This window comes from Schistocerca piceifrons, chromosome 1, assembly GCF_021461385.2.
Source record: "Schistocerca piceifrons isolate TAMUIC-IGC-003096 chromosome 1, iqSchPice1.1, whole genome shotgun sequence".
NCBI lineage: Eukaryota > Metazoa > Arthropoda > Insecta > Orthoptera > Acrididae > Schistocerca > Schistocerca piceifrons.
The window spans coordinates 549,359,146-549,384,004 of record NC_060138.1 but is presented as its reverse complement, the minus strand read 5'-3'; the positions used below and the strand labels follow the sequence as shown (position 1 = coordinate 549,384,004).

Sequence of the window (24,859 nt, the reverse complement as noted above, 5' to 3'; positions counted from 1 at the left end):
TGACGGGCAATGTTCACGCGAATGTCTAATAGCACACCGCGGGCATGATTTCACTGCATTTGTGGGCAGGCGCGGCACACGTGGCTTTGCGCGCGGCGTCAGCTGTGCGGACGGCCGCGAGGGCAGTTGACCGGGCCGCGTTGCGCGAGCGCGCCCGGCGGGCCGGTTAATGTTACACACAGCTGGCGAAGTTTCAAAAGATTCCTGAGCACAGTCAAGTGTGTCCTGTCTATCCAATATGTCTATCACTTGTTGAAGGGAGGGATTAACTAGTTTCAAAATTTGCTCCCGTATGCGAACATCAGAAACGTTCTGTGCAATTGCATCCCGCACCATTGTATCGGAATAAGAAAGACCACAGTCACATTCAAAGGCACAGTCCCTAGTAAGTCCTTGCAATGTTGCTACCCACTCCCTATTAGTTTGACCGGCCGTACGTTTTGTACGAAAGAACGAATACCGTTTTGCAACCACATTAACTGTTTCTTTGAAATAGGCATCTAATGCAGACAAAATTTCCTCGTAGGACAGAGTTGCTACGTCTCGTCGGGGAAACAATTTCACTATCACACGGTATGTGGACACACCGACACAAGAAAGCAAAAACGGCTGCCGCTCATTACCTTGAATTCTGTAGGCAGCGAGGTGGAAGGCAAACTGGCGGGACCACTCTTGCCAGGTCTCTTGGGTCGGGTCGTAGTGCCTAAAAGGCGGTGCAACGGCAGGTTGTGGCTGCGGTAGCGGTGAAGCGGCTGCGGCCGCATCGGTGTGCAGCGCACGTTGACCCTGGACGAGCTGTCCAAGGGCATCCAGTAACGCCTGCGTCTGCTGATTCTGCAAGCGATAAAATTCGGACAGTACATCTGGAGAATGTGGCGAAGCCATGACACAATTAAATGTAAGCAATCAGAAAAAGTTCACTTATCCCATCCTCGTCGCCAATAATTGTAGTGTCGGTAGCTGGACCGACACCGTGATGTGGATTGCTGAAAAGGAATGCTAAACTAACGCTGTGGCCGATAGTGCACGAACGGCCATAAGCATACGGGCGTGAAGTCTGGAACATAAAAACTTATGAATGAATAAGAAGAAAAGTATGTAGATGCTTTTTACTTAACTTTTAATAATTCCTTGGAATACATCTCTCTTGAATACTCGTAAGCTATAGGCACTAATACAAATGGCTCCTTGTTAGTTCGTAGCCATTAACTGCTGATGGCTATTCTGTCTCTCGGCTAATGAGAGAGAAAGGCTTCGTACAACTGGGCGATAGCTAGGTTCGCGTACAACTGGGCGGTAGCTTGGTTCTCGTACAACTGGGCGGTAGCTAGGTTCTCGTACAACTGGGCGATAGCTAGGTTCGCGTACAACTGGGCGGTAGCTTGGTTCTCGTACAACTGGGGTCGAGTCCACTCTCGTATCACGAGACCTGCCTTGGTGGTGGCGCTAGGTCTGCGATCACAGTGGCGACACGCGGGTCCGACATGTACTACATGGACCGCGGCCGATTTAAACTACCACCTAGCAAGTGTGGTGTCTGGCGGTGACACCACATGTGCAACCGTATTGTTCGAATAAACAGGAAGAAACTTCCAATTGCAGCAGTTGTCGAAAGACTTGCTTGTTTCTATGCGCGTACAGTCACTGTGAAGATATACACCATATACTAAGGAGACCATAATGCAAAAGTATGATATATCTCACCTAAAAATTAGTAGATGGAAGTTATCGACATCGCTGATAATGGCTGTCAAGTCTGCTTTTATGAAAAATTTTGTAAGACTAAGGAAAACACGAGAAGTATTCCATTTTCCCAAAATTCTGTTTATAAAAGGTCCACCTCTGATCTCAAGTAGAAAAAAAGGTTGCGATGTAAAGTATCTAAAATTTAACTGCCTATTACATAAAGCTTAAAAACAGAATTATTTTTAATAAAAATGTAGTAAGATGTGTTTTCGTTCCCTACTGTTTATTTGACTGATCACTAGAAGTCATCGATTTAAGTGAATAACAGCGGAATTACTGTAAAAGTGGTATTTCCTGTTGGAGCATGCGTGTCTAAGATCGAGCCTCGTTGTAACCAATCATCAACTTCTTCCACATCTCAAGATTTCGAGACCCAAGGATGAGAACTAGGCACCAAGAACTGAAAGAATGGATATTACTTGTAGTGGCTCAAGTTCTAGTGCGCTTAAAGCACTGAATCTGAAGTTAACGTAAAGAACACATGGAATTTGACACATTTGCATCGGAAAGCAGATCACAAGCTCACCCGAGTTTAAAAATTAGTCGTCACGTAAAAGACCAGTTGCCCTACATCTCATAATCTTCAGCCTGAAAGTCCTTAACTTCATTGCTGAATAGCATTAACTACTTTATAGTCAGAGAATCATTTCAAGAAATACATCACGAATACCTTAGCAACACCTCAAAATTTGTTCATGTTTGCATTGTTTGGCAAAGACTTTGCCAGCATTGAATAAATAATAATTTTCAAGGAACCATCTTGGCCTATGACTAGAATAAATTTTGATGAGCAGACTATTAGCTCATGAAACACATCTCAGGAAACTAAATATTAGATGGTCCCCTACGCCTTTCACAAATTTCAAGGTCTTTTGGAATATTTCGCGAAGAGAATGTTGCTTTTCAACCTTAAGGAACAAGTATTACTGCATTCAAATCTTTCTGGGAATACTGTCGCGTCATCTCCTTTTTCTGGATATCCCTTAATGGATACTGACGAGCACACGATGCATCTTTATTCTATGAATTGCAGTATGTATCAGCTGATCTGCACTTGGTAGTCGTATACACTGCTTCGTGTTAGCTAATCAATATATTTTTCTTCGTCATTTTCTTCTTTTGCTCTCGATCTTCCCTTCTATGATCACTAGTAGAAGTAGGCCTAAACATTTGGAGTTTCGTAGGTAGGTCCTAAATATACAGACTTTCTTCTTTTAAAGTGGCTAACATTTCTCGCTCGTCGTAATACCTCGGTGCCAGTTGTTCTAGCTGTCTGCGGTGTTTTAAACATCCTGCGGTAAATCTACATTTCAAAGGCTCCGATGTTCTTTCGTATTGGCATGTTTAGTGTCCATCCTTCAGACCCGTGTAGACGTATAGACCAGATGTAGCATTTACAATCCGAACTCTATAGTGTAAGCCTAAATTTGTACCTGTAAGATTTTTTTTAATTTTATGAAAGTATTACGGACGTTCTCTATGCTACGTTTTATCTCCATGTCACATCTCCAGTCTTTACAGAGCCACATTGGAAGGTACTCAAATTCGTCTACTCTTCGTATTACAGAGCCACTGAAACGCAGATTTGCTTTAGTAAAGGAGTCGGGATGTCTTGTGACAATCACAAAATCCATCTTTTTGGTGTTGATATTCAGGTATTCAGGCCTAGATTATTGTCGTAATATCCGACTATGTTGATGAGATGCTGAATGTCATCTAAATTATCAGCTTTCAGTACTATATCATTAGGATGGCGAACGTTGTTTGTGAAAACTGCCTTAACATTTATGCCTTTTTCTAATACCACCAAGGGCTTCCTGAAATATACTCTCTGATGCAAATTGAATAACAGAGGTGACAGTATGCATCTTTGTAGGTCCTCTCTACAGATGTTAACCAAGTCGGTGACTGTTATCAAAGTTACCTGCACTGTCTGATTCCTATACAAATTCTCTTTACAGCGAAAGTATTCCTGATCAATATCCATTCTTTTGAGAATTTCCATCTTAGAGACTAGTTCAAATGCTATAAGCATTACAGTAACCCGAAGTTCTGACTTGCGGCGGCGGCCTTCCTCCACGCATGGACTCCCAAAACGTCGGTTATTTTAATGTTTTTAGCATTTTTATTTCATAAAATGACGCGGTAGTGCATCCGGAAAGATTTTAATGGGATTTACTGAGACTGACGTCGGCCGCTGTAACTTGCGTATTAGCGCCTGTGTTGCTGTACTATCAGTGGTTTCGGAGAGCTGTTTTATTTGTGTATTTCTCTTTCGGTCTGGCGTGAAGAACCTGTGCAGACTGTGACAGTGGAGCTGTCGTACCCTAACGTGGCCACGGACCAGTACGGCAACGTGGGCACCTGGACGTTGATATACAACCAGGGCTTTGAAGTGACCGTCAACGGCAGGAGCTACTTCGCATTCTCCTACTACACATCGGTAAGCCTGGCTTGCGTTCGCCCGTTTACCTCATGGAGTTGGCTACAGCGGCGACGGTGTACACTGACTGGTGCTTTTGATGTCCCTAGGACAACGGCACCGTGACCAGCATTTGCGACCGCACGTTCAACGGCTGGTCGCATGACGTCACGCTGAGACACTGGTCCTGCTACTACGGCGTCAAGAACTCGCCGGTGGCCAGAAAGGTCCACGAGGATCCTTTCACCGCAAAGAAGCAGCTGGTGAGTGGGCACATACGGCTTTCTTAGCTTTATAGCGTACAGACAGCTTCCACGTATGTGCAAGATAGAGCTAAGTTTCAATGCAACTTTTTCTCGCGTTGCTGGATTCAGCCGCAGGCTCATGCTAAAACAATTTCAAGTTTGCGATTCAAAAAAATATACTAATTGCGACTGTTCTACCCTTATTTAACTAATTCTTTTGCGAACTGAGTTTCAGATTGTTAAGTCATCAACAATAATTGCTGTCATGGATTAGAGAAGCTTTGTTCTTCAGAGTGCGACTTTCTCAGCGCACTGACTTCCACAGCTCTCGCAACCCCAGAGGGTGAAAATCACAGGAGCTTATCTCAGTTTCTACATATCTACATATATACTCCGCTAGCCACCAAGCGGTGTGTGGCGGAGGGCACAATTCGCGCCAAAGTCATATCCCCCCCTCCCCCCTTTGTTCACTCGCGGATCGCGCAAGGGAAAAACGACTGTCTGAACGCCTCAGTACGAGCTCTTATTTCCCTTACCTTTGAATGGTGATCATTGCGTGATCTTTGGTGGTAATAATATATGCTCTACATCCTTGGCGAAGATCGGATTTCGGAATTTAGTGAGCAGCCCCTTTCGTTTAGCGCGTCGTCTATCTGTAACTGTGTCCCACTTCAAACTTTTTGTGAGACTTGTAACGCTCTCGCGGTGGCTAAATGTACCAGTCACTTGTCGCTCTTCTTTGGACCTCCTCAATCTCTTGAATCGGACCCAACTGGTAAGGGTCCCATACAGACGAACAATACTCTAAGACTGGACGAACTAACGTATTGTAAGCTATTTCCTTTGTTGAAGGACTGCATCTCTTCAGGATTCTACCAATAAACCGCAATCTAGAGTTCGCCTTGCCCGTTACTTGTGTAATCTGATCATTCCATTTGAGATCATTTCGAACAGTCACACCCAGATACTTGACGGATGTTACAGCTTCCAAAGACTGGGCATTTATTTTGTACTCGTACATTAATGGGGATTTTCGCCTTGTTATACGCAGCAGTAGGTTACGCTTACTAATATTGAGAGATAACTGCCAGTCATTACACCACGTATTTACTTTCTGCAAATCCACATTGATTTGTTCACAACTTTCGTGTGATACTACTTTCCTGTAGACTACAGCATCATCGGCAAACAGTCTAATGGCGCTGTCAATACCATCAACCAGATCGTTTACGTAAATCGTAAAAAGCAACGGACCTATTACGCTGCCCTGAGGCACACCTGAAGTTACGCTTGTTTCTGTTGAAGTCACCCCATTCAGGGCGTCATAATGCTCTCTGTCTGTTAGAAAACTTTCTATCCAACCGCATATGTTATCGGATAGACCGTTTGCGAGCGCTGTATATGTTACCCGGCCTCCGGGTTCTTAAATTGATAACATGATCGATTGATTAATTTGACCACGTAGGGCAATGCTCTTACTTGTAAGGGATCAATGATTTGCCGGATATTGTGAAAGTTGGGTAGATGTCGCAGCTCAGTTTGCCCTTTTTGCTCGTGATATGCTGCGGACTATGAATGACGGGCAACATGCAGATTCCATATTTCTAGATTTCCTAAAAGCATTTAACACGATGCCACGTAGCAGTCTATTAACGAAGATACGAGCGTATGGAATGGGTTTGCAGATATGTGAATGGCTCGAAGACTTCTTAACTAATAGAACCCAGTATGCTATCCTCGAAGGTAAATGTTCATTAGAAACAAGGGGTTTGTCAAGAGAGTCCCAGGGAAATGTGATAGGACCGCTATTATTTTTGATACACGTAATGATCTGGCGGACGGGATGGGTAGCAATTTGCGATTTTTTACTGACGACGCTGTGGTGTACGGGAAGGTGTCGTAGCTGAGTGACTGTAGGAGGATAAAAATGACTTAGATCAAATATATAGCTGCTACGATGAATGGCAGCTAGCTCTAAATGTACTAAATGTAAGTTAAGCTAGTTCTCAAGTAAGCTAGTTCTCAAAGTAGAAAAATTTAAGTTAGTACGGATGAATAGGAAAAGCAAACTTGTAATGTTCGGATACAGCATTAGCAGTGTCCTGCTTGATAGAGTCAAATTGTTTAAATATCTGGGCGTAACGTTGCAAAGCGATGTGAAATGGAAGGAGCATATAACGACTTGTGTAGGGTAGGAGAATGATCGGTTTCGGTTTATCGAGCGAATTTTAGGAAAGTGTGGCTCATCTGTTAAAGAAACCGCGTATAGGACGCTAGTGCGACCTATTATTGAATACTACTTGAGTGTATAGGGTCCGTAGTAGCTCGGATTAAAGAGAGACATCGCAGCATTTCAGAGGCGGGCTGCTAGACTTGTTAGCGGTAGGTTCGAACGTCTTGCAAGTGTTACGGAGAAGCCTCGGGAACTCAAATGGGAATCCCTGGTTGGAAGACAACGTTCTTATCGCGGAAAACTATTGAGAAAATTTAGAGACCGACATTTGAAGCTGACTTCAGAACGATTGTGTGTGAATTCCTAAGGGACCAAACTGCTGAGGCCATCGGTCCATAGACTTACACACTACTTAAACTAATTTATGCTAAGAACAACACACACACCCACGCCCGAGGGAGAACTCGAACCTCCAGCGGGAGGGGCCGCGCAATCCGTGACATGACGCCTCGAAGCGCGCGGCCACTCCGCGCGGCTGAGAATCATTCTGTTGCCTCCAACATACATTTCGCGAAGATAAGATACGAGAAATTAGTCCTCATACGGAGCTATACAGATGGTCGTTTCTCCCTCGTTCGTTTTTGGAACAGGTAAAGAAATTACTAGTAGTAGTACGGGGTACCCTCCGCCACGCACCGTACGGTGGCTTTCGGTGCATGTATGTAGATGTAGAGGTAGAAGTCTAATAAGAAAGTCACAAGGAGTAGCAAAAATATTAACATATTCTGAAATTAGAATCAAGCAAACTGCAATATTGAGTTCAGAGCAGCCTTCACTGACGTTGCACAATGGTAAACGACGTACAGCACATGTATTGAAATCATAGATAGATACGCATACGTATGATCAAGCCATAGAGTACTGAACGAAGAGAGTAGGTCAAAGGACAACGGGGGATGTTCAGGTGAATCTTACCACACGGCGGATACCGTTGGTTTGTGCTCTTAGCGCTAGAAACTTGCGCTGGCCGAGCGAACGAAACGGGTAGCGTATTCACGCAACATTGCTATTCCCTGTTCAAGATGATGAACAGTTATACGGCCACTAACTGCAAGGCAGTAAATGATTATAGCAAGACGCGTCCGTGCTGGTGATGAAGCTGGTCCGTCTCGAAGCGGAAACTGAATGGGTAGGACGTGGCGACAACCAGAGCTTTTATGGCTTCGCTGTCCCCGCACACTGCAAAGTTCTGAACTCAGAAACTAGAGTTGTTGCCAACCTCCTGGGAGGGTAGGGCCCAACGCCTCCCTGCTGGGACGTACGGGATGAACACATCCTTTTCCCAAGACAGGTTTCCTAGTCTGACTCAGTTCCAGTCATCGGAAAGGTTGTTGTCACTGTGTCTCTACACCACCACGACGAAAAAAAAAACCTTTAAAACTTGAGCCCTTTTTAACTGTTGCGCTATTTTGAGTAAATTTCAGCTCGTCTCGAAATGATGTCAGCCGAAATCTGTTTTCCGATTTAGGTTCCTCTGTATGTTGCGGGTTATTAACATGCTGTTTCTTTCCTTTCGGAAATTTCGTTAACGGTTTAAGACGCGACTGAATTTTCAAGGACCCTTAAATAAAATTAACAAGGTAATTATAGATGCACTAGTGGGTTGTTCGTTACCAAAGGGCCCTGAACGTGTTACCTGATTGGTTGCTTGTTAATCCCTAGTTGACTCGTTACTTGTTTGCAGCCTTCTGTGGCCGCCGACACGCGTGTCCTGCCACACGGCGATCCTGGAAAGGTCCGACGTGTTACAAAGGGAAAGGCCATGACCTGTAGCAAACCACTTGTGGTCTATCAACACTGGACACAGAACCTTCTCCTCACCCTAAATGATCAGATACATATGAGCACATCACCAGTCTTTTCTCGTCTGATGCAGCCAAGAACTCACTTCACCTCCTAAGGTCCTCTTTGTTGTAAAGAACAGAGACTTCTCTTACTACTTTTCTTCCACTCAAGTGACTTAATTGTTTTTTTTTGTAGTCGATTTAAAAGCACCTGCAGCCTCATCGTCAGGCGTTGTTGTTGCTTTAATATCATATGCAAATAATTTAAAATAGTAATGACAGCTGAGCTGAAGAAAATGGTAGTAAAATAGCCCTTGTTTCCCGCAATAAAATGTTTCACACTCGAAGTTTCCAATTACCAGTGCTGTGGAAGCAATAGATCCTGTGATTCATTTATCTTTTTAGATATCAAAACGTGTACTGAAACGCGTCAGTAAATGTTGGTATGATACGCTTAATATGTTATTGCTGATGATTCACTTTAGTGTAATCTATATGGTGTTTCTATCGATTTGTGCATATTTGTTGGTGATAATAAGGGTATATCTGTGATTGTGAAGATTGAGCCGCTAGCGCATGTCCTAATTTCCCTCTTTTCTGTAGTTAACTCTGTGTCCTATACTTGTTGTGCCGTATGAATCTGATGGAGTGCTGGATGGGCCACGTGGTAGGAGGGAACGCGGGTCACTAGCTACTAGGACCAGGTCTCCCTAGGGACAACAGCTGGCTTCTAAGGAGGACTAGGCTGCTTGGAGAGTGGCAGTGACCTAGACGCTGACTGTTAGGTGGTCGTTCGTGAGGCCCTGTACTGCCGTGTTCGGCGCCGGCGGGGTGCGAGTGGTCAACACTACAGTTTGTGGGCAGGCACGGTGCAGTCCTGGATTCTGCTTAGAAACAACAAGTATGATGAACTGTGTTGGACACTCAGCCAGTGCCGAATAAATTGTTTTTATAAATCGGTCTCTCTGCTCAAAGAACAGGTTGCTGGAATGTTATCATTTTCCGTGGGTGCCTGACTGGTCAGGAGATGTTCATCTCTGCTTTCTCATGGGAAGCCCGGCGGCTGTTTATTGTTAAAAGATTTTGCTTCTTCCCCTGTGGAGGCGGAAGAGCGACAGCCAGACGGCATTCCACGTGGAGTGAGAACTTTTCTCTTGCAGGGCGAAAATGTAGCTCACTAGGTGACGTAAAAAGAAAATCTGTAAATGGTAGATCAGGACACCGTTTTCTAGATATCTGAGATGTGGTAAAACAGCCCATTGGGTGACATAAAAAGATCTAAGAAGTGGAAGTTGGAGCTCAGTTTTCTCAGAATTGTATGCACAGGAAGGTGATTCTTTGGGCAACTTCTAAAACTGAAATGATAGTTAAATGGACACCCTAGCTGCAAACAGGCGTTGATGTACTTCATTGGGGACATGTTGAAAATGTGTGCCCCGACCGGGGCTCGAAGCCGGAGAGCGTGCAAGGAATAAATCCCTGCAGGCGCACTATTCTCTGTGCCTTCGGTGGCCCAGATGGTTAGAGCGTCTGCCATGGAAGCAGGAGATCACGGGTTCGAATCCCGGTCGGGGCACACATTTTCAACATGTCCCCAATGAAGTACATCAACACCTGTTTGCAGCTAAGGTGTCCATTTAATTATCGTTTCATTTATAGCAAAGCTGCATGGTCATCAACAATAATTGTTCTTTCGAGAACAGGTACTACTGTCATATATAACTTCTAAAACATTTTCCAGGTGGAACGTTAGTCCTCTGTTTTAAACAAATATCTCACTGGCCAATATTTAGTGTGTCTATCTGATTGGTGGAGTACTCGTATTCTTTTGAACACTTTTTGTGCGGAGCAGAGAGGAAGATACAATTTTATGGATAATCTGGATGGAGACGAGGAAGCGGACGCTGGGGCTTTAGAGAAATGGAAAAGCGGACATTCTTACGTCGGAGACACGGCAGGAGCTGGTCTTCCATTTCTGAGGGCCAACCCATAACACATGCATTGACATCTATCGGCTGGTAGCAGGTTACACCGTATGTAGGACTTGGCTCTCTGACTCATCACCTATGATCAGATTGTCGTGCAGCACAAGGTACTGGGGAGAAATTGCATTTCTAACGATTACAAATATGATATACGGGCTGTGTGGCACCACTCTCTTAAAATATTTTACAAATATTATTTGTATTTGGTGGTAGTAGCAGACAGCGGAAGAAGTCTTCTATGTAATAAATTGTTCTCCTCAGTTAATAGTGATATGTTGAGTGTACAGTTACGTGAGTATGGAAGAAATTTATTACAACGAATCGCCACAAGAAAGTTCTAGAACAGCATTGTGATGATATCAGTTTCACTGCAACAATTCTAAGAACTTATTATCGGTACGGTAAGGAGCACTTGTACTGGGATATTTTGTTGCAGATGGAGCAGGAAGTCAGCTTCGTACAGCAGACGCGTCTGGTAAATGAGATAAACAGTGCACAGAAGCTGTGGAAAGCGAAAGTCTACGAGGAATACCTGGGACTGACCAATGAGGAGCTCATTAACATGGCTGGCGGCAAGAGGTGAGTGAATAACAAATTCCGGAAACCAAACAACAGCAGAGAAAAAATCGAAGTATAGAAAAAAGAGATTGTACTTCCTTTTTTTACTGTAGAATTCGCGAAGAAGTAAAAGAAAATAACGTAAGCATCGATGATCACAAGGTACAAAATGAGAAATTCATTAAAATTGTGGTTTAATGACTGGCCAAAAGGTTTAAAAGACACAGTTCTTGTGTTGCGAATATTGGGTTACTTCCAGTACTGGCCTGCTAAGCGTGCCTTGTGTATTTTATGGCGGTATTAACGCCGCGCTTTAGGTTTCTACTGCCTAACTAGGCATATTGCTCTTAAACCAGGTTCATACTTTCACAATGTAGATGAATGAAGATCATTTGCTCCGCGTCCTTGTATCACATCACATATTCCTCGTCGTTAGCATGTTTCCAAATTTAGTGTATGAGACAAAGAGGGAATCTTTAATTATATTGCCTGATATATTACACCCTCAGCAGCTGAAAAACCGTGGCTTCTGTCCTGCTGAAGGAATTAAATACTTACAAATAATTTTCATTATAGCACATTTCGTTTCAGTTAGAATGTTTTAGGTTCAACTGTGTCTGTCATCAAAGCAGACAGTAAATTATTCAATATACGTTAGTGTATACAGTCATTTGATACAATTTTTGTAAACAGTGGGAATGGCCCAGAAATTTGTTGCTATCAACATGTCGTACTCCCGTTTTCCGGTTTTCGCATCTGTTGGTTCGTTGCTCATCATAGGTCCGGTATTTATGTGGCTTTATGTCCATGATAATGGTGCAACGCCATCTTAATCTAGAGGAGAGACCGTCTCCCACGCTATCTGTCTGTGAATCGTGTAAATGGTTTCCGTGAAGTGTTGAAAGCTGGAAGAGTTGTTGGCAGTGTAGAAGCTTTGAAGATATATGTGAGTGACTGTGTAGCTCATCAGGAAAGAACATGACACGTGAAAGTCAGGGACCTAGCTTGGGCGTCCTGTCAAGCACACATCCGTAATCTGTCAGGACGTTGCTTGTGCGTTATATAGTAAAGAACGGAAGGAAAAGCGGTAATACATTCTCCAGAGCAGTTTCGAGGCCTCTTCTAGAAACCGCACCCTGACTGGTTTGCGCACCAGACCAACGGTCTTCGGTCCGAATTGTCGATACGATCAACTTTAGCTCATCTCGCTGTCATGAAAGCTATCTCTATGATTAAGTTTATTGTTAGTACGTGTCATATGCCTCTTTTAAGTAACAAAGCATGGAGAATACGAGCAATGATTGCAGAAATCGTTCTCCTCGGTAACTTTGACAAAGGTATGTTAATGTTATTTTATCCAAGATAATGATAGTTGATCTCTGTAGTTTTAGATTAAATTACTTGAAAAAATACAAGAAGAAGTAACTTTTTAAATTTCGTCTAAGACAAGATGTATTTAAGGCTTTCACTAAGCTTCAGCTGGTTCAGTTCAGCTGGATTATCACAGAACTTTAAATACAGAAGCAGTTTTTTAGCCTACATACAGCAACCAAAAACATTCATCCGATTTCACATAATTATATGTTCTGCACGAAAAAAGATACACGCTTGATGTAAATTTTAACTTTAAGAATGGGACTAAAATATCTTTTATTGTGTAGAGCGCCATCCGTTTACAGAGGGGTATATCGTTTACATGTATGGACACACTAGTTTTCAGTTCTTTTTGCAGTTACTTTTAGGATAAAAATTTTTCATTTCACTTTCACAAATGTTCTATATGCCCACCATCGGACGCACAGCGGATATCCAGTCAAACACGTTCCATTGTTTTGCGACCGTATCTGGAGTTGTTGCGTTCACTTCCGTCCAACGCGACGTCAAATTTCAAGCAGTTATTGGAAGGGGAGTCTGTCAGAAAACCCCAAGCCGTGAGATCAGACGCCCGACTGAATAGCACCTGTTGAAGCGTCTTTTGTGTGATCGCCATCTCGACTGGGCGCGTTTTGCTTAATAAATAGCGGGAGCAAAAGTGAGGCATAGGGGTTAGACAAAAATGCGGAAACACAACGAGAAATGCATTATTGATCGTAAATGTATGTGATAGCTAAGCCTGCAGGTTGCACTGTCCTATTTGACCACGAACGGTGCCTGTGCAATGCCGTCAATACGTTCTAAGTATCCGTCGTGGTCAGAACAATGTTCTGTGTGATTGAGAGTGCACTGTGTCGAGCTAAGTGAATTCGAACGATGGCAGTTGTTGGTGCTCTTATGGTGGGTGGGTGCTTCCCTAACGAAAACAGCCAAAGTGTTTGGTGTTTTAGGTAGCGCCTTATCGAAGATTTATACAACATACAGGGAAAACGGAAAAACGTCATCCGCTGAGTCACAGCGTGGACGAAAGGGTGTGTTTAATGATCGTGATGGGCCGTCATTGAAGAGTATTGTGGCGAAAAATAAGGCGATGACAGCTGTAGAAGGCACTGCTGAACTGAATGTCGCACTCACGAACCATGTCAGCACCAAAAGAACAAGAAGGAAGCTGCATAAACAGGGAATTTGAAGGCGAACTGGAATTCCAAAACCACTTATCAGTGATCAAGGACTATGTGACCATTTTAGCTGATGAGCTCCATTTCATGGTAAGATATTTTTCCCCAGCGGTGATGCTTCGTTTCAAGACGACAGGCCTCCTCTTCATACAGTTCGCATCATACAGGATGAATTGTCGCATCTCCCCTGGCTACAACAGTCACCAGATGTTAGTATTATTTAGTGGAGATCTCAATATTACTTCGGAGAGACGGGAGCATGATCGGTATCCACCTCCATCATCGTTACCCGAACTTGCCACTATTTTGCAGGAATGATGGCATAAATTCCCCTTAGGAACCATTCAAGTGCCGTATTTGTTCATTCCAAGGCGACCGAAAGCTGTTTTGAACGTCAACGGCTCTCCTACAGCGGTGTTTCCATATTTTTGTCCAACACTGTTTCTGTACCTTGAACAGGTGACTTACAACTGGCGACAAAGTACATTTTTCATTTCGATCCGTAAATTAAAATTTAGAATTCGTTTCTTCAATTCTAGTATGTGGTCACGAAAGTTGTCGTTGGACTGTCGATTTTGGTCTGTAGTAACAATCTTCAGAGCTGTTTAAAATATTTCCTAATGTAACAAAGACAAAGTGGCATATTAGGATATGTTATAAAATGATTTGAAGACGGTGACTACAGGCTGAAATCGATAATCAGGCAGCATTTTTTACACAGACTGGAATTAAAAGAAACTTCCTGTATTATTGTTGTTGCTCCCGACAATAACCCAGCTTTCAAAGTTTTCTATAGGCTTCCATTTTAATTCGTAAAGAATAAATACTCATGTGAAATCGGACCAACCCTTTCGAAACACCCTGTATTATGTGCACAGCGTATACAACTTCAAATACTTTTTTACTCAACTTGGGCAAATGCTCATTAGCATTTTATTGGGCACGACACATCATTGTCCTCATTTTCAGCTACCAGCACAATTTGCACGAAAATACATCTCATCGTTGATTACGAGCGTATAAGAACTGCAGAAATACACATAGGGACACTGATAGAGTATACTATCTCACAACAAAAGTTTGAGATTTTAAAGGGAATATTGACGGATCATGGAAACGTGCAACATTTATGAAGTTTGATATTCTAAAGGGAATATTGACGGATCATGGCAACGAGGAACATTTATGCCCGTTTTAAATTCCATCGGTTGTGAAATACTGTCACTCCTTTCTCTCGGCTTCTGCAGGATTTCTTCACGTAATTTGATCTTGTTAAATTTAGTTCTTATTATAGGACATCGGGAAAATGACTTGTGTTTGTAGCTTATTGTGATCTTCATGTGCTATAAGACATTTTAAAGATTGTTAACTGCTGCCCACTGAAGCAAAGGGTGAAGCGCAGAAGTTAGCACACTGAACACGCATTCGGGAGAACGACAGTTGAAATGCGCGTTTTGCCATACAGATTTAGGTTTTCCGTGATTTCTCTAAATCGCTCCACGCAAATGCCGGGAAGATTCCATTGCAATGGGACGATTGATTTCCTTCCACAACCTTGAAACTTTTTCAGCTTGTGCTCCGTCTCTTGTGACTTCGACGGGTACCTGAGCGCTAATATTTCTTCCTTCCACCAGCAGTTAAATGTTGTAGAGTTGGGAACAACTATCACGAAGGTAAAGCGTCTAGTAGGGAACAGGGTGCATTAAAGAAATGCATTATTGATTTCTGTTTACAGTTATAGCAGGAAATGAATCAATTGATCATTATGACTCACCATATGTGGCCTAAGGTGAAGATTTTTTGGACAATAATTGTTCCAGAACGGCTAATGAATACAGGAACTCTCCCAGCTTCGTTAGACACAGTGGATGGTGGATGCGGTACGTCGAGTTGTCCACTCGACGACATCAGCACATCCGTTAACCAGTTGTGAACTGGCTGCTTGGTGTCTCAGATCCATAAGAGCCAACGAAGGACCGTCACTGTATAAAGATGCGTGTCAACATCCTAAAATGATCAAAATATCAGCAGCGACAGGCAAAATAGAGATCACTGATTTCCTGTGCGTGAACTCTTGTTTGATTATTTAGTTTTCTTTCTTCTACGGTCACATTTGGCACGTTTTTGCCGTAGAGGATTCTTGAGCAAACTACATTAGCTAGAGAGGTAAACAGTCAGTGCTCGCGCAAATATATTGTATTATGGATAAACCAGTCTCCACACTAATGTCTTCCTAAGTAGCCCATATTACTTCATAGCTGGTTGATGAGTCAGTATGTAGTAGGAGTGGACATCTCCTCAGGTGAGCTACTCGAGGACTGTAGAAAAACAGCGAATCTCCCCAGGTGTCCTACTACATGACTGTTGTAGGACATGCATTGCCTCAGATCTCCCATTAGAGGCCTACAGTAGAAGTGTGTATCTCCTCACGTCTCCACCTATATGCATAAAACAGGAGTGTAGTAGAAGAATGCATCTCTTCAGGTCCTCCACTAAAGGACCGTATTATGAGTATGCTTCTCCTCAAGTCTGCTGCTAGAGGACTGTAGTAGGAGCACTCATTTCTTCATGTGTTGAAGTACTGAAGAGCAGATGCACGTTTCTAATACGTGCTGTTGCACCCATCGACTAAGAAGTAACATTGGCTGTGGAGAAAGAGAGAAGTGAGCGGCAGTATCAGTAGAACAATATATGTGAATATTAGTCCTTCTGTTTCCCTCTTCTATGCCTTTTGTGACACGAGCTCTCCTCCAGTCTGTGCCACTGATAATTAACGCACTCTTCTGCAAATGGTGAAAGCTGTCACGCTAAAACCTCTTACATTCTTCCAGTTTATTGGCATTTCTCTTTTGCCCGTAGAGTTCATTGCATTTCACTTTTTTGTAAAAGAGGGACAGGTGATACGTTTTCCATATGTTCGGATATGTAATGTATTTTCTCTAAGGGTCAAAAAGGGATGCGTCTGGTGCTAGTCAGGTAAGCAATCACTGCAGGGAACATATAACCGTTGAAACAGCGGCCCAGTCTTCAATTCCACACCACACGTCAAGTAAGATGGAAGAGAACAGTGTATGACACTCAACGACTACACGTCAAGGGATGGATTTATGACGGTACTTGGAACTGAAACCGATAATCATGATCACAAAATAAGAGTGAGACTTAAGACTAAAGAAAATGGTTCAAATGGCTCTGAGCTCTATGGGACTTAACAACTGAGGTCATCAGTCCCCTAGAACTTAGAACTACGTAAACCTAACTAACCTAAGGACATCACACATTCCATGTCCGAGGCAGGGTTCAAACCTGCGACCGTAGCGGTCGCGCGGTTCTAGACTGAAGCGCCTAGAACCGCTCGGCCACTCTGGCCGGCCTAAAGAAAATACTATTTTGTAAGAGGTAAAGGGACGCAGCTGATGTCTGCGACGATCCTCGGCTCCAGAACGTCAGAAGATTCAGCAGGTATTGAGGAATCTTGGCGGGCGATGATTTGATGGCTGCCTTGTGGAAATATATAAGGGAAGAGATTGATGACTGCTTTACTAAAAGCAGACGTCAGATAGCAAGGAGCATTCAGATCGTGACTACGGCGCTCATATTCTCTTTACTTATGGTTCACGCAGTAAATTACAGAAAAGAAAGGGAAATAGCAAAGCTCCACATTTTGGCTCAAATGGACCAATCGGAAACGATCAGTTACCGTTTCATTCTCTTCCAACGGCGTAATTTGGATGCAATATGAAGGGGCATGGCATTAGCAGATACTTCTCAATCAAGTTGCTCCTCAGTTGGCTTGATGAGGTTGAGTGCATCCTTTTCGGGCGCGCGGAGTGGCCGCGCAGTTTGAGGCGCCATGTCATGGATTGCGCGGCCCCTCCCGCCGGAGGTACGAAGGCATGGATGTATGTGTTGTCCTTAGCGTAAATTAGGTTAAGTTAGTTTAAGTAGTGCGTAGGGACCGATGACCTCAGCAGTTTGGCTCCTTAGGAACTCACACATGTTTGAACATTTTTTGCTTCGTTTTCCAATCCTTCCACCAAGAAAAACTCCCTGACAGCATCGACAATCGAACCCAGGTCCATCGCACAGATGCGCTGACCACTGAGTTACGGAGGCGGACTACACAAAAGAAGCAGAATTTAATTTTCGGCGTCGCTTTCTGTACAGACTCTCATAACTTGATAGGCGTCATTTGGTTAGGGCAGGAAAGTGACACTCCAGAGTTGCTATACAAGGAGAGTGGTAAGTGAGGAGGATGTGTGACGTTTGGTTGCAGCACGTGGCTGGCCCAGTGGCCGGAGCCTGCCCCAGTGACGGCGGAGCAGCGGCAGCGCGCCTCCTACCTTCCCAAGCAGTGGGACTGGAGGGACGTCGACGGCGTCAACTACGTGTCGCCCGTCAGGTGAGTGTCCGTGGGTCTTGCTTGTACAGCAACTAGCCGTGCCCGACCACGCTTTGCTGTGGCTCAGTCCGCTTGAATGGAAAAGAAAAAGCACACGTTTCTTATATGTACCAGGGTTGGATACATGTCCCAGTCTCCTTCTCTCCCCTGTCTCTGGGCGTCTCCTCCTCTCTCTTTCTTTATCCATGTCTTTCTCCCCTCCACCGTTTCTCTGTCAATCACCCCTTCCCCCTCTCTGTCCACCTTCTTTTTCCCCTCCACTCTCTCTCCATCTCATCCTGCCCCCTCTCTCTCCTCTCTCATCCATCACTTCGTCCACGCTTTCTCTGCCGATCTTCCCCCTCCCCCTCTATCTCCTCCTTGCCCCTCTTTCTGTCCATCTCCTGCTTCCCGTTCTCTATGCCCACTTCCTCCCACACCTCTGTCCATTTCTTCCTTCCTCCCCTCTCTCCTGACCTTTATGCTTGTTTATTGCTATTGCAAATTCAGATTCTGTAATAATATTCTAATCATAATCCAATAAGCCATAAGCAAAAATTTCCTGTTTGCTGACAACGTTTCACTATTGTATATTTTACAACGTTTCCCTATTGTTAAATTTATATAAATTTATGTATTACATATATTTTAAAAACAGATAAATGAAAACAAACGCGTATTCCAATAGCACGTTGCTTCAAAATTTCAAAGTAATCGGCCAAGAACTTTCGGAATTAACGACTTTGAACAAACTAACATTTACATTTGTATAAATTTTATCACATACATATTACATATACACCAGAAGGAGTTGCAGTAGCCAAGTAAAAACACCTGAGTATTCGAATGTAACATTGTGTCAAAATTTCAAAGCAATTCATGAAGAACTTTAGGAGATTAAGAGATTTTGTAGACACGAACATCTACGTTTGCTCTTATACGGAAATTGTAACTGTTCCTAATCGCAAATCAAAGTGAGCTTTCAACCTTCAAGGCCTTCTTCGATATTAGACTACGTACGCACACACAGTCGCGCAAACGCAACTCACACACAATATGACCACAGTCTCTGGCAGCTGAAACCAGTCTGGCTTCGGCTGACAGAGACTCTGGCCATATTATGTGTGAGTTGCGTTTGCGTCAGTGTGCCTGAGTATGTTATCTAATTTTTTTCCGACAGTCTATTTGTTGCCTCCACCTGCGACTCAGCATCTCCGATATACGGTGAGTAGCAACTATCCCTTTCATGATATTGTTCAATTCCATCCTGGATTTTCCATTTCATATCACACACACACACACACACACACACACACACACACACACACACACACATGGTGTGTATTACAGTCTCTAAGACCTCTCTGTATAACCTTTCATGACATCCTGATATCCGCTTGTGAAACATCGGCTACCACAGGACACCTTATACCAAAAAGGTCAGAAAATATCCCTGAACAATTTTCCAAATTTTGTCGGTACCGCTTCATTCCTTGTACTGTAACTGGATTAGAGTCACGTCTTGTCGCCTTGTAGACTGGGACAGGTCAACGAGTCGTGTGGCTGGAATGTCGTCAGACCTCGCACTTGCCGCGTGGGATTAGCCGAGCGGTCTCAGGCGCTGCAGTCATGGACTGTGCGGCTGGTCCCGGCGGAGGTTCGAGTCCTCCCTCGGGCATGGGTGTGTGTGTTTGTCCGTAGGATAATTTAGGTTAAGTAGTGTGTAAGCTTAGGGACTGATGACCTTAGCAGTTAAGTCCCATAAGATTTCACACACATTTTTTTGAGACCTCGCACTTGCTGTCGATGTGACTGTCCGCTGACTTAATTGATTCTGGAGGAGGAACTTCGCAGAGATGCACGAGAATGAAATAGTCACGAGAGCTTAAAATCGCGCGAGCGCTAATGTTTGCAGGGACCAGCTGCAGTGTGGTAGCTGCTTCGCGTTCGCCGCGGCCGGCATGCTGGAGGCGCGCATCCGCATCAAGACCAACAACACGCAGCAGCACGTCTTCTCGACGCAGGACGTGGTCAGCTGCAGCCCGCTCGACCAGGGCTGCTCCGGAGGGTTCGCTTACCTCGTGGCCGGCAGATACGGAAAGGTTCGTATCAAAAAATACCTGCACCAGTCAGGCAAAATCACTGTGAACATTGAGGCAATAATTCTACCGCCGCACCAGCTTGAAGATACGTTTGGTAAAACACCGTGTCCTGCTGCGCGAAGTAATGAGCAACTGCCTGCTGCACGTCCTCGTCAGACAGGAATCGTCGACTCTTCAATGCCTTTGTTAAGGGACCGAAGACGCCATAGTCGCATAAGGAGAAATCAGGACTATAGAGCGGCTGATCGAGTGTCTCCCACTTGAATTGGCGTTACATCCGTGTTACGACATCTGCGATGTGAGGACGCGCCTTATCATGAAGAAGCCGCACCCCTCATAGCATGGAACTTGGAGCACTATTCCACAACGGTGGAATGCTGCCCCATACACATTCTTCACTCTCCGAGGGATGTCTAACGGCGTCCGTCTTTCGGCAGGCACCACAAGAACACGAGCACATTGGTTCCGTTTGGTTATAACATCACCTTAGTTGACGTTTCCGCAATTACCGCATGCATTTCTGAAAGACACGAATACCAAATTAAACCCTTACTTAGATGTCGGTGCTTATATACCTGTACCGGAGTCAGGTTACATTGCATGTATGCTGCATAAACGCCCTCAAATGGAAGCTTTTTGCTCGTCACTTAAGTTTTAATTTTGTTTCTTTGCTTTGCTCTTTTTAATTTTTGTATTTAGTAGTAACTTTGCGTTTTGTCTTTTCTGTATTTATCGTTCTGATGATGTCTCATTAGAGCAGAAACGGCTAAACTGTTGTAAGTCCACTCCATACGATCAGGACACTTGCGAATAACTCATATGAGTATGAAGGGGCGATCGTATTTACTTTCTTAGGAGAGCGCTCGCCATGTGGGAAATCTGGGTTCGAGTCCCGGTTCGGCAAAAAACTGCATTTATTGCGTACAGCTGACATCAATCCAGATTCGCAAAATGTGAATCCATTTCGTCATTGGAAGGAAAAAGGAGAAACTGGATTTGGGGGCTTATCAAAGAAAATACCTCGGCATTCATCTTAAGTGAGGCAGGGATGCTATGGGAACGTAAACTGGGGTGACGGGACGGGCATTTGAACTTCACTCTATCCGAAGCATTGCCGAGTGCCTGAGCCAATGCAAAGCATCGCTCGATAAAACACTTTTTGGGAAGCCGTCGTTTGTCTTTGGGGGGAATTTAGAAGCGCAGATTGAGCTCCATACAACCAGGTAACGCTTTGGTTAACAGTGACTGATTTTTTGCAGGACTACGGACTGGTGGAGGAGGAGTGCAACCCGTATGTGGGCAACGACACCGAGTGCTCCACGGTGAGGGAGTGCGACCGACACTACACGTCCGAGTACGGATACCTTGGAGGTGAGGCAGCTCAAACATCTAGACAAAGACATTTTCAACATTTCGCGGCCCTGTCAGCAACTGTATAAATATTAATTTCAATTTTAATAACCAGCGCATCGGCCGCGAAGTGCGGCCGAGGCAGTTTCAGATACGTTTTTACAGTCTGACGATAATTTATGGATTTGTAGTTTTAGCTTGACGATGCCCACTATAGAGAAACGGTAGTTACTTTTATTCTGAAGAAGGTGGCTGCCGCATCGCGGTGGCGAAGTGGGGCCGAGACAGTTTCAGATAAGTTTTTACAGTCTGACGGTAATTTATGGATTTGTAGTTTTAGCTTGACGTTGTACACTATGGAGAAACGGTAGTTGCTTTTATTCTGAAGAAAGTTGGGTTATCCCGACTGAAATCTAGGTAAACATTGCAACCGAGGCTGTTGGTAATTAAAATTAATCTAGACAACGCTTTTGACAATGCTTACGAGAACAGATTCTTTGAATTTTTTAAAAAGTTTTTAACTTTTTTAGCCATCAGACTTCTGACGTGTGATGTGACCCGTCAGGAATACCATTCTTGTGCAACCATCTCGTGTCAAAGTAGCATTTGGACCCTACGTCATCAATTACTTTTTGGTTACATTCCAATCTCTGTCTTCCCCTACAGTTTTATCCTCTGTAGCTACTGCTAGTACTATGCTAGTTACGCCCCAATGTCTTAACATATACCATATCAGCCTTCCCTTTCTTCTTGTCAGTATTTTCCGTACTGGTATGTTCCTTTCTCCATTAATTGGTGGAGAACCTCCTCATGCCTTATCTCACCTGTTAACTTATTTTTCAACACCATTTTGCACTGACACATCTCAAACGTGTCAGTTCTCTTCTTTCCCACTGTACATACCATGTCCTGTATACCATGTCGGGCTCCAACGTACAATCTCAGAAGTTTCTTCCTCAAATTAAAGCCGATGTTTGATACTAACGGACTTATTTGGGCCAGGAATTCTCTCTTTGCTGTACTAGTCTATTTTTTATGTCCTCCTTGGTTCATCTGTCATGTCTGTAACTTGTACTGAAACCAGACAGGAATTCTAAGAGTGAAAGAAAATGAGATATAGGCAGTATAGGGGGAGTGAGAAATGGTTATGGAGTAAAAGGGAGTGAAGTATCGTTACGCTCCCTCTCACCCCGATATTTAATCTGTGCACTGAGTAAGCAACAATTTAAACTAACATCTGTTCATCTGTCACTATATGTGATTGTTTTGGGTTTTCTGATGAAGACTCCTTAGTCGATGTCGAAGTCAGATCAAGATAAATCTTCTTGAAACCGGTTGGCTGTATTATACAAACCACAACTAAGAGATAATTGGAGAGGGAATTATGGTTCCGGTGGAAGAAATAAAAATTTGAAGGTCTACTGATAACACTGTAATTCTGCTGGAGACGACACAGGGCTTGTAGCATCAGTGGAGCGGAATGTGTAGTGACTAGAGGGGAGGTTATTAGATCAAAATTCTTGAAAGATAAAAAAATATGTGTCGGACTGGGACTCGAGTCCAGTAGCTTACGGGTTCGAGTCGCAGTCTGGCCCACGGCTTTAATCTACAAGTTTCAAAACAGCATACAGCTATTTCGTTCAGGTTATAAGAGGTACACCAACAAAATAAAACTACGAGCATTCAATGTAGGTAAATTAAATCATGTGATGCTAAGGGAATTTGACATTGAAAGTAGTAGATGAATTCTGCTATTTAGTGCAATAAAATTACGGCAGAAATAAAGAGACGTAACAACAAACAATTTTCTAATGAAGGGAAATGCCAGTGTCTTTACATTGCAAATAAATTTAAGTTTTAGAAAGTTTGTTCTGAAGATATTTGTATGGAGTGTAGACTTACAGGATAATGATGAATGGACGATAAACAGGACCGACAAGAGGAGGACAAAACTTTATAAACAGGAGCTACAGAACAATATTCATGAATTTATGTGAAGATAGAACAACTAAAAAATAGATACTTAATCGAATCAAGGGAAGAGAGGCACACCGCACCGTTTGACTAAAGGGAGGGATGGATTTGATAGGAAATATTCTGAGATATCAAGGAAAATTGAATCTGCCATTGTAGAACTGTGTGAGTTTGTCTCTGTGTGTGTATGTGTATTTATAAACATATTAGGTACTAAGAGAAGAAATAAATTACTCTATGCATCGCTCAACCAGTATGTATTGCAATAGGGGGGGAAATGTAGCAGCCATGGTTTTCAGTCTTAACGGTATTCGGCCATTAGTCATGTAGAGAACCTAATCAGTGATAAAATCACATCTGCTTCGTACCTCCTGCTACTCCTCAAAATAAATGTCTGTATGTGCGTCTGTGTTTGATCAGAGAGTTAAACCTAATTCACTGCAGTTAAAAGAATATGATATCCCTGTGTGTATGTTACTAAAGGTTTCAGTGTTAAATAACATATAAGCGAATAATGGAAATGGTCTCTGTGTAGGAATATTTTCATTTAGAAATATGTTGTATCATCAACCAAGTGACACATTTCACATTATAGCCATAAATGTGAAGAATCGTCGATGGTAATGACAACAGGAAACTAGCAACTAGTACAAACAATTAATTACTGCGCAAAGTCGTTTTCGTGTAAAGTATGAAACAGTGAAAGATTTTTATCTGCATTTAAATCATTTTTATGCACCTTAAGGCGGACTTTTTATTGATGGTGACTCCCGTTCATTGGATGACTTTGTCCATTTAGAGAAGGTTTCACCCAGACGCTTGAAATTTCATTCCACATTTCACATGAATCTGTGAAAAGGCGTCGGTGGAATTTTTTGTCATCAGTTGTCAGTCTACTGACTGGTCTGATGCAACTCGCTACGATTTGTACTCCTGTACTTCTCTCTTCATTTCATACACCTAGCATTCTCAGTTATATGTTGTATTTATTGATTCAGCATGTAGGAAAGACTCAGCATATAGGAAAGTCAAAATAACTTTCAGTGAAGTTAAAGGCAACGGTGGTAACATTAAGAGTGGATCGGGAATTCCATTGTTAAATGCAGACCAGAGGGCGGACGGGTGGAAAGAGTAGATTGAATGCCTCTATGAGGGGAAGATTTCTCTAATGTGACAGAAGAAGAAACAGGAGTCGCTTTAGAAGAGGTAGGGGATCCAGTATCCGAATCACAGTTTAAGAGAGCTTTAGAAGACTTAAGATCAAATAAGACACAAGTGATAGATGATATTCCATCAGAATTCCTAAAATCATTGGGGGAAGTGGCAACAAAACGACTATTGACGTTGGTGTGTAGAATGTATGATCTGCTGACATAACATCTGACTTTCGGAAACATATCATCCACACAATTCCGGAGACTGCAAGTGCTGACAAGTGCAGAAATTATTGCAGAATCAGCGTAGGAACTCATGTATTTAATTTGTTGACAAGAAGAATATACAGAAGAATGGAAAAGAAAATTGAGG

At 43.3% G+C, this 24,859-nt stretch overlaps 1 protein-coding gene across 1 annotated transcript in view; it reads left to right on the top strand.

The window, feature by feature from the left end:
* Positions 1–24,859, top strand: part of LOC124749497 (dipeptidyl peptidase 1-like) — a 44,485-nt gene that overhangs the window by 4,879 nt on the left and 14,747 nt on the right. The window contains exons 2-7 of the mRNA XM_047248970.1: positions 4,038–4,189; positions 4,279–4,431; positions 10,852–10,994; positions 17,802–17,927; positions 19,822–20,008; positions 21,268–21,379. Of these exons, the coding sequence (XP_047104926.1) occupies positions 4,038–4,189; positions 4,279–4,431; positions 10,852–10,994; positions 17,802–17,927; positions 19,822–20,008; positions 21,268–21,379 (873 nt within the window). The remainder of the gene's footprint in view (positions 1–4,037; positions 4,190–4,278; positions 4,432–10,851; positions 10,995–17,801; positions 17,928–19,821; positions 20,009–21,267; positions 21,380–24,859) is intronic.